The sequence below is a fragment of the Malania oleifera genome, chromosome 6 (assembly GCF_029873635.1).
Source record: "Malania oleifera isolate guangnan ecotype guangnan chromosome 6, ASM2987363v1, whole genome shotgun sequence".
Taxonomy (NCBI): Eukaryota; Viridiplantae; Streptophyta; class Magnoliopsida; order Santalales; family Ximeniaceae; genus Malania; species Malania oleifera.
Genome location: NC_080422.1, coordinates 18793438 through 18803930, shown reverse-complemented (window position 1 = coordinate 18803930; position 10493 = coordinate 18793438). Strand labels below are relative to the sequence as shown.

The 10493-nt window shown below is 36.1% G+C and overlaps 1 protein-coding gene across 5 annotated transcripts in view; it reads right to left on the bottom strand.

Annotated features, from left to right (window-relative positions):
• Positions 1-777: 777 nt before the first annotated feature.
• Positions 778-10493, bottom strand: part of LOC131158337 (protein ANTI-SILENCING 1-like) — a 55262-nt gene continuing 45546 nt past the window's right edge. For all 5 annotated transcript variants that reach the window (XM_058113133.1, XM_058113132.1, XM_058113134.1 and 2 more), the window contains 7 exons: positions 4112-4204; positions 2839-2917; positions 2619-2709; positions 1875-1983; positions 1444-1560; positions 1278-1369; positions 778-1116 (listed from right to left, as the gene is read on the bottom strand). In XM_058113133.1, the coding sequence (XP_057969116.1) occupies positions 1316-1369; positions 1444-1560; positions 1875-1983; positions 2619-2709; positions 2839-2917; positions 4112-4204 (543 nt within the window). In that variant the 3' untranslated portion in view covers positions 778-1116; positions 1278-1315. The remainder of the gene's footprint in view (positions 1117-1277; positions 1370-1443; positions 1561-1874; positions 1984-2618; positions 2710-2838; positions 2918-4111; positions 4205-10493) is intronic.

Below are 10493 nucleotides of genomic sequence, written 5' to 3'. Positions count from 1 at the left end.
TTAATTTTTAACCATATTAGAACAAATTTTTATTTTTAATAGTATTTAATATTCAAAAAATACAATAAAAAATAAATTTCTTTTTCATTTTACACTTTTCCTTTCCTTTCCCCACCAAAATTTTAACAGATTTTTACCAAAAAAGGCACATATTCAAACAAACAAACAATTAAATTCCATTTTCTAGAACCTAGAGAAATACCACAAAACAAATGCCCCCCAAAAGACAATACAACAAAAAATCAAAACCCTAGACGCCTATGAAGTCTCAAGCCAATCTAACAAATTAGTGATTCACAAATAGTTGGGAGTTCCTACAAATATCTAGGAACTAAATAAATTGCATCAATCGCATGGTTTTCCACAATCCCTAAAAATTGAATCTTTTAGATCTATGTATTTCATACTTAGTGCCTATATGTTTTCTTTCCATAGTTCTTTTTTCCCCGACCAATTTATATATTTTGCAAAATTCCTATATTGGAAAGCATTAGCTTAGAACTATTTTTTTTTTTCCTTCATAACAAAGATGAATTCAGTTCCATTCCACCCAACATACCAAACAAATCATTTCAGCCTCTTACTAACATAAGAATTTATTGAATTACAGTCAAACCAAGTCAACTGGGGAGACGGATTCAGTGCTAACAAGAATTATCTGTCAATATTTCCAAGAGAAACTCCGATAAAGCTCCATGGAGTGTGCCAGAGAAATCCAACACCCATTATCAAGCTGACGAATCTTGCACAATCGCAAAAAAATGTGAAGCATGCACTGGTTAAAAATAACGGAAAATTTTATTAGAAATCTACTGTAAAGTGTGAAAAGAGGAACTGGGATGCAGGTACAAGAAAGAAAATGGCATTTCCTTCCAAAGGAAGCTCCAAAGATGATCTGATTCCAAATGAATGAAAATCAAAATGAAAAAAGAAAAGAAAATTTACACCAACAAAACAAACACAACGAAGAACAAAGAACAAAAGCGAAATTTAATTTCCTTGTTACTTTCTGACATCTATACTTTCCTCAATATGGGTAGGCCATGTGTACTGTCCAAAGGAGGACAACCCTTGCACGACTACCTTGTACATTTCACGAAAGCAAAAAAGCTGTTCCTGTTGAGGCATGAAAACGGTGTTACTTGACTCATAGAATTTCAGAACACATGAGAAAGGTACAACAAAAAACAACTGCATAACACACACACACACACACAAAGCCAAAGGAGAATCAACTCAGCCCTTGAGGCTTTTCAATAATTTTCAATCGTGCTCACCAAAATATAGTTTTTGTTCCAACGTATAACTCTACTGGCTAAATTAAATCTTTTCGCTGGCTCCTAACAACCTCTATCTCATTAGCTTGTTGCTGCAAAGAAGCCCACACACGCGAAGTTAGTAACTAAGCATAAACAAAAAGAATGGATCTTATATCAAGGGCACCTCATGCAATTTGTTCCACCATATATCTGACTTTTCTTGCAAAATACGCCAATCCATAGCCATCTCGTATTCAATGGTATTGGGCTGCGCATAATGTGATGTTGACACTGCATTTCTCTTTAAAAAAGAAAGTACAAAAATGGAGAAGATTTCATAATCAGATGCATGTATTTCATTCTGGTTTATGCAGCAAAAATGAATAAAGCAACAATGTGCAAGCATTGCTCCAATCATCTTACCTAAGTGGGATCAAGTTGCCCACCAGACTTCCATGTTTGAAGTGCTGGGTTGGAACCATGGAGAAGTGGGAAGGAATATAAGATAGAAGATGGGCTACTTCTTGTTGTGTACCCTAGGCCCAAGCCTCCAATGGATCCCAAAAAAAAAATAAAAATAAAGAAATCCAAATCAAGGTATAGACTATTACTAACCATCTCTTCGCGCTGCTTTAGATGCTTGAATCTGTTGATAATGAGATGGCCAGCATATGCAGTTGGTTTAGTTGGCTCCCTAGGGCTTACTCTGCTACCAATGACCGGTCTAACAATCAAACAAAGTGACATAAGTGCATCAGTAATGTGCCAAAACATTTTGTTGAGATGCCGTCAATAGTTTGCTTGATCATAAGCCAAGTTAACTTGTTTCTTTGCTACATCAACACATCAAGCCACCTGGGGACTGATAAAACGTAAACTGATCTCTTACAGCAGAACAAAAGCTTTTGAGCTCAATTTCTTTGAAATGCAGAAGTTAAATTACTCTTCTAAATGCCTTAAAAGAGCATAGGATATTTTGGCTCCATGCTGATAGCAAGGCACATAGACTAAGACAACTCAATAATCCAACATACGTAAGCAAGCATTACTATTCTTGTCATTTCAAGATAAATCATGAGAAGATTGAAATAACAAAATGGTTAAAAAATTATTGAACATACAAGATAGATTGCTGATTAAATGCTTGACATGGCAATTGACAGTTTATAGATAATTTCTTTCGATAGTTGCTGGGTTAATTTTACCAAGGTCATTCCAACTTATTTATTAAACTGGACACCAGTATTTCATGTGCTTAGAAACCATGAACATAAAATAGCAGAGGCACTAAATGCCAAGAATGACCAACACAAGGGAATATGATTTGAAAACGACCTTTAGAAATGCAAATAAGTTTACCTTCCACTCGTTAGAATCAGGCACCTCCTTTTTAACTCTGAAATTGCCAAATCTGCTTTATCCTTTGATCTGAATATAGCAAAGGCTTGTCCTGATAGCAAAGGAAAGAATAACTCAGACCAGCTATTTAAATGTTGTCATAGCCTATTTGTAGAAATAAATTGGTCAACAAAATAGTTTGATGAATGATGGAAGGAAGAGCAATAGTAAAATGTCATACCATAGTGTGGGCTACAAAATGTAGTACGTTCTATCACCCTTGCTACAACCTTCTCATTAAAAGCACATGAAACAATATCCTGACAAGGAAAAAAAGAGTGAAGGATCAAATAAGGATTTTGATACTATACCAAATTGCATGGTTATCCATAATTTGCAGCTAATATCTACCCATAGTAGATTAAGATATAAATTGCATATCCCGAACCAAGCCATTCAGCATAATATATGGTTCAAATAATCTATATAACATGCTCCTTTCAGACAATTTTTTAAGGATTGCTCACTTTCCAATCTCGGAAGGGATTAGGAGGCAGCACTTTTGTAATTAAATACATGCATATTTTCTGTTTTTCCTGTTATTTGGCTCTTCGGCAAGAACTCATAATTTTTGATTTATCATAATCAATATTAATATTTATTTTAAACTAAATATTTTGGTGCAATAAGCAGATTCTATAACAATTAGGCAGGGTTCTATAGCCACAATGGGCCTTTTCCCAGTCTGTTTTAGCCAAATTCTTTGGGTTGACATCACTTCAAAAAAGTATTTTTTGGTGGCCAGCAGTGAGTGGGCCAGGAAAGAAAGTACTAAAAAATTTTATCTAGAAAATTAGATTAAAATACTAAAAATCAAAACATAGCCAAACCAACCATTCAACCAAGACTTGGTTTTTATAGTTTTCATTCTGTTCTCAGTTCAGGATAGGCTCAGCCACTTGGAAACAGGTCAAAAACAAACCAAATGCAAAGATACACAGCCCAACTGACAATATTGAAGTCCACTCCATGTGTTTCCATGAAAATTTTTTTTTTTTTAAAATAAAATAAAAGAAGGAATAAAGGCACAAGGACATTCAATGTCTGCAAGAAGATACAAGACCTACTGCACTCAGGAATCACAGGTATATAATGCCCTGTTGTTAACTTTGTTCAAATTATACTTTAATTTGGACATCTTAAGCTAAATTGTTATTTGTGAACAAATTGAAAATTGATTAGAATTTTCGACAAGAAATTCTATCTCTCATCTGCAGTAATGCAGAGAGTAGAGCTTAATTAGTACATATTCTGGAACAAGGTCTAGAGGGTACTCTCACTATAAATCTGGGTACTTCCCAAGTTTAACCAAAATTTTCATCAAACAGTAGCATACTAGTATGAACAGTGCACTCATGGAATCAATATTAAAAATAAACAAATACCCCAAAGCATATTCAACTGGACAATAGAATTAATGCTTTTACGATCTATCACATCCTTTATATACATACCTCTACTTCTGATGATGTGGAGGACGGATCAAGATTTTCTAGTAAGACAAGGGTTCCTTGTCTCTGGGCATTCTGCATCCTTTCATCCCAAGGCTGGAAAAAAGAAAGTTTATAAATATCATGGCTAAAAGAAAGTGAACTATTACACTATTTTGTTAAAAATTTAAGCTTCACCAAGTGTCAAAATCTGCTCCAAGTTATTAAAATTCAAATTAAAAGAAAGCACAAAGAATTATAATTATTATTTTTGAATTAATATAAAAAAGCCCCAAACGATTAAGAAACTGGAGTGTCACAACTTTTATGGCTATGTATGAATAGTTTTTTAGAGTTACAACATATGGCATGGAGGATTTTAGTGAACTTTGTCAGCTAATTCAGGAAATCCATGTCTCATGCCCAATTAAAAAGGGCAGCCCAGCGCATGACGCTCCCACATATGGGGGTCCAGGGAAGGGGCAGACCACAATGAGTCTATAGCTTAATTAATTTATTGGGTTCACTACCTTAGTATAAATTGAAACAGCTTAAGCTTTAAAGTTAAATTGGTAAATTAATATGGTAAGAGCTATTGTTCCATGAGGTCTTGGTTTCAAGTCTCGTTACATGTGGTTTCCCCCATTTATGTCCATCATAGTGCAGTTCTACTTGTGTTCGTGCACTTGTTCAAGTTCATCTGTTTGCCTCTTCACATGCAGATGCAGTCGCAAGAGGGGGAACATTGAATGGCTAAGTAAAAATTGTTCGCCTGCTACATAAAAGCTTAAGCTTTTAGGTAATGCGGAGACTTGACATCTTGCATTCAAATTGATCATCCATTTTTAAATTTAATTGCACAGCAGGTCAGGAAACGAGCAGACAAATGGGCCAGCTGGAACATCACTTATCACTGTCATGGACAACCATCATTCTAGCTGGCTTGCTCTCATACGGTCTGCAATTGGCCCAACTTCTAGGATGGACATTCATTTAGGAGTAACAAAGCAAAATTTGCCATCAAAGCAAGATATGGTATTTAATTCAGAGACGTTCTTAAAGGATCTGTACAACTGTTGTATAAATCTGCAGGATCACAATCAAATCCATTCTGAGAATTGCACTTAACTTGAGAACTAATAAGCAAGAGAAGAGGATTTGAGTCTCAACTGAATGGGTTGACCAATAAAACAATTTCAAGATTTCCACATGATGTCTGTCATTCAGGTAGTGATTGAAAGAAGGCGATAATACTACAAGCTTTTCCACAATATTAATAGCTCGTAAAGGGGTGAACCATATCAGCAACAACATTATTGATGACAAGGAGGTTGAGAAAGATGAGAAATTTGGGACTAGAATTGTTGGTTTTTTTAAAAATACATATATATATATATATATATATATATATATATATATATATTTAAGTGGTTGTATGCAGAACCAGTGGATACATGAACTTTGCTGGAATTACTGGAGTTCAGCACTCTAGATACTAGGAGCAACCTGTTACTGAAGAGGAGCTTGAGGCTATTTGATCATGTGAATATATTCATTAGATTGCTACTCAATGTGTGATTGGTAACGAAGTCTCCAAACATTGTTGTTCATCTCCATCAAAAGAACATCAAGCATCCAATTGGGGGAACGCAAGTGTGCATACGTCATCATCTCTAACGTGTTGAGCCAATGCACGTAACTTGAAGTACATCTCTTTCTTATATCTCAAAAATACAGTTATATAACAACTACACAAGGAATACTCATGTCACCATGATGGAGGCTGCAGAAGGTAAGAAAAACGAGCCTAAGATTCATGTGAGCTCTACTTTCCTAAATTAGTATAGTGTATGCCCGTTTTAACTCAAGGCTGTGTGATTTTTTTTCCCCAATCGAGAAGATTGGCACAGTACAACATGGTAAAAAAAGGTGAATAAATAAATTTTCATTTTTAAATCTATGATATTTTTGTTTATTTTCACTGGGTAGCATCTTTATGATTATAAGATACTAGTTTTCAGGAAAGTAGTATTCTGGTTTATTTCAGATTCTATATTTACTTTTCCAATTCTCCAAGCGTTGCAAGCCTATATAAGTCCTATGTACTAGTTTTATTCATGTGAATTGCAACTATTTTGAGTAATTGGTCTTGCAACAAGAGAGGTGTAAATGAATTTGGAAAATCAGAGATCTTAAGTTATGACTCTATGGACTTTATGATAACGAAATGGAATAGAATCAGGCTTAGGCTAGATGTATGGTGTAGGAATGTACCTCTCAAAAAGGTGTATCTGGAGCTTTTTGGGAGACACTAGATAAAGAGGGCTAGATGCCTGGCTTGCTGCCTTGCTTACTTTGTCAGGTATTCAGACAGTTTGGAGTAAAGCTTTTCACAGAGCATTTTAGAATTCAACTGGTGGAGGATTTTTTTCGCAAAAGTTTATGATGCTTCTTTAAACCCTTAAAAAGCAGATGAGATGAATTGCAGAGCAAAAATAGAAACAAAGCCTTCTCAGTCAAATTCTTTTATCAATTACTGAAGAAAAAGGAGCAGAATACTTACCCATGGAAAAGAGGAGTGGAGTTATGCTGAGCAGGGCCCCCCTAAAAACATGCAATCTTTTCTTGGGCGGTGATTTGGGAGGCCATCTTTAGGGAAAATTACTTGAGAGAGGCTGCTTTAGTGGTGATCAGTTGCTACATGTGTAAGGAAGATGCCAAGTGTGTTCATCATCTCCTAATCCACCACAGGATCGCTAGAGAAGTGGGTTCAGATCTCAATTTGTTTCTGATGGGGTGAGAGTCAAGCCAGCTTGTCAGCCACTAGAGCTGAACTAGTCCCACAACTTGGTTGGGCTCAACTATATTCAAGTTTGAGCCCCATAATACTCCACTTGATAGGCTTCCAAGGCTAATAGAGCTTTTCTCATTCTATTTTATTTTATTTTTGATGGGTAATATATAGGATTTTATTAGAAGAAGAACGAAGAGCTGTCAAAGCACAAATTGGAGTGCATGAAATACATTGTTCAGATTATTTGGTGAGAATTGGGTTGGTTTAGAGTCGGAGGAAGATCTTTTGGCTATTTCCTTTGGAGAATTTGGTACAAGTAAAGATGCCACAGATTTGTGGGGACGTATGGCTTTTGTGTTGTTGTGGGGAATTTGATTGGTAGGGTTTTTTTGGTTTTGGGGGTATTTGGTTGGAATGGAACGAGCTTATATTTACAAGCTAGAAGCTGGTGTATCATTGCTCTAGAATAGTATGCAATATATGTCTTTGCTATGGGCTTTTGCAGCTTCTTGTTTTAAAGAAATGTGTTCTTCAGATCTTCAGCAGTATTGCCACTTGCCAGGTTTTTGGGGTATTTGTTTGGAATGGAACAAGCTTATCTTTACAAGCAAGAAGATGGCGGCATCATTGCTCTAGAATACTATGCAATATATGCCTTTTCTTTGGGCTTTTGCAGTTTCTTGTTTTAAAGGAATGTGTTCTTCAGATCTTCAGCAGTATTGTCACTTGCCAGGAATTATTAGTTTGATTTTTGTCTCTTTTTTTTTTTGGGTTTCTATTTAAGAGGATTTTTATTCTCCTTCACGTACATTGTTTCTTTTATAATGAAATCTTTCATTTTGCATCAAAAAGGAAAAGAAAACCAAAGTGAGCTTCTTCTACTTTATTATTGAAATCAGAATGAATAATTTGTGTATTTCTTGAATAATTTGTACAAGGCCAATACACAATATTTATAATACACTCGGGAATTCTAAATATGGAAACAATCACCTAAAAGAATCTCTCTCAATAATATACAATCCTCTACATAAATACCTTCCTAAATTCCTCCAAGATACTTGGAAGTTCTACACTTCCCTTTAAGTTGGATCATAGATATCGATCATATGCAACTTGCAGATGAAATCATCAAAGCTCTATCTGGCCAACCCTTTGGTAAAGATGTTTGCTGTTTGTTCCTTGGTAGGTACATAAGTCATACAGATGGTTCTTTCTTCAACCTTCTCTTTGATAAAGTGTCTATCCACTTCTACATGCTTAGTCCTGTCATGTTGAACTGGATTGAGAGAGATACTGATGGCTGCTTTGTTGTCCTAGTAGAGTTTGATAGAGAATTTCACTGGGATCTATAATTCTTCCAAGAGTTTCCGTAACCATAGTCCTTCACATATCCCTTGTGCAACTGCCCTGAATTTGGCTTCAACACTACTTCGAGCCACTACATTTTGTTTTTTACTCCTCCAAATCACCAAATTTCCCCATACAAAGGTGCAATATCCGGTGGTAGACCTTCTGTCTTCTGCTGATCCTGCCCAATCTGCATCTGTGAAAATTTCTACTTTCTTGCTTTCACATTTCTTGAAGAAGAGTCCTTTGCCCAGAAATCCCTTGAGGTACCTAAGGAATTTGTACACAGCACCTAGATGAGTCTTTTTCAGTGAATGCATGTGTTGGCTTACCGCACTTACCTCAAATGCAATATCAGGTATGGTATGTGATAGGTATATTAGTTTACCAACCAATCTCTGATACCTCTCATTTTCAACTGGTATTCCGCAGTCTTCAACCCTCTTTACTGCTTCAATTGGGGTTCCACTAGGTTTGCATCCAAGCATGCCAGTTTCTGTTAGGAGATCAAGGATATACTTCGCTGAGAGATACTGATACCCTTTTTTGATCTAGCGATTTCCATTCTCAAGAAGTACCGCATTTGTCCCAGGTATTTAATTTCAAACTCAGCAGCTAGGACTTTCTTCAATCTTTCCATCTCCACTGTATCATCTCCAGTTAGGATTATATCATCAACATACACAATCAGAATTGCTTTCTTTCCACTTTTAGACTGTTGGAAGAACATAGTATGATCTGATTGTCCTTGTCGATATCCTTGGTTCTTTATCACCTTTGCAAATCTATCAAACCAAGCTCTGGGAGATTGCTTGAGGCCATACAGGGATTTCTTCAGTTTACATACTCTGTTTTCTTCACCTTTCTTATTGAAACCTAGTGGTATCATTATGCAGACTTCTTCTTCTAACTTGCCATTCAAAAATGCATTCTTAATGTCGAGTTGCTGTAGTGGCCAATCTAAGTTGGCTGCCAAGGACAGGAGGACCCGAACTATATTCAATTTTGCCACTGGTGCAAATGTCTTCGTGTAATCAATGCCACAGATCTGTGTAAAGTCTTTTGCAACAAGTCAGGCTTTATACTATTCAATTGTCCCATTAGCTTTATATTTCACTGTGAAGACCCATTTGCAGCCTACTAGCTTCTTCCCTTTCGGAAAATTCATAACGTCCCAAGTTCCATTTTTTTCCAAGGCCTACATTTCCTCCATGACTACTTCCCTCCATTCAGGAATCTCCAGGACTTCCTGGATATTCTTTGAAATTTTTATCCTATCAAGGTTAGAGGTAAAAGCACGATACTATGTAGACAGAGTTTTATAAGACATGTATTTTGACCAGGGATATAGAGTACAAGACCTAGTTTGTTTGCTGACTGCAATGGGTAAATTGATGTCATCAGGTGCAAACTTATCAGACGGAAGCTTATGGCCATCTATTACCTGATCGGGATTAGGCGTGGACTCATGGTTGCTCAGAGCTATCACCGGTTCTAACTCTCTTGGTGCCTCAGGTATGGGATTCTCACTGTTTTTTTTTTTTTTTTGGCTTTCTTGAGTAAACAAGTATTTCCTTGTTTTTCTGCATCTTCCCCTGAGTTTAAGTGATTTTTTGCACATGACAGTTTAGGAAATGATGCAATGGGAGACTCAGTATATGACACAGATTCAATAACAAAGAAATCAAAGAATTGATCTTCACTCCACTTCTCCCCCTGAAAAGAGGGTTTTCTGAATGAGTGGTTTCAAAGAACATGATATCAAGGCTAACAAACAATTTTTTTGTGACAGGATTATAACATTTGTAGCCTTTCTGAGTAGGAGAGTAACCAATAAAAACGCACTTAATGGCACGAGGTTCCATTTAATCCCAATTATGACCATTAACATGTACAAATACAGTATACCCAAAAATTTTTAGAGAGAGATTGGAGTGGAGCCAAGAGTTAGGAAAACATTCTTCGAATTTCTGGAGAGGAGTGGCAAAAGAAAGAACCCAACTAGGCATTCGACTAATGAGATACATAGCTATTAAAATGGCATCGCCTCAAAAATATTTTTTCATATTTGTAGTGAACATCAACGCTCGAGTTACTTCAAGAATATGCCTATTTTTGCGTTCGGCAATCCCATTTTGTTGAGAGGTATCCACACAGGAACGTTGATGAACAATTTCATTTTCTTGAAGATAATGTCCCAAGATATTATTGAAATATTTTGTACCATTATCAGTACGTAAAATTTGAATGTGAGTTTGGAAT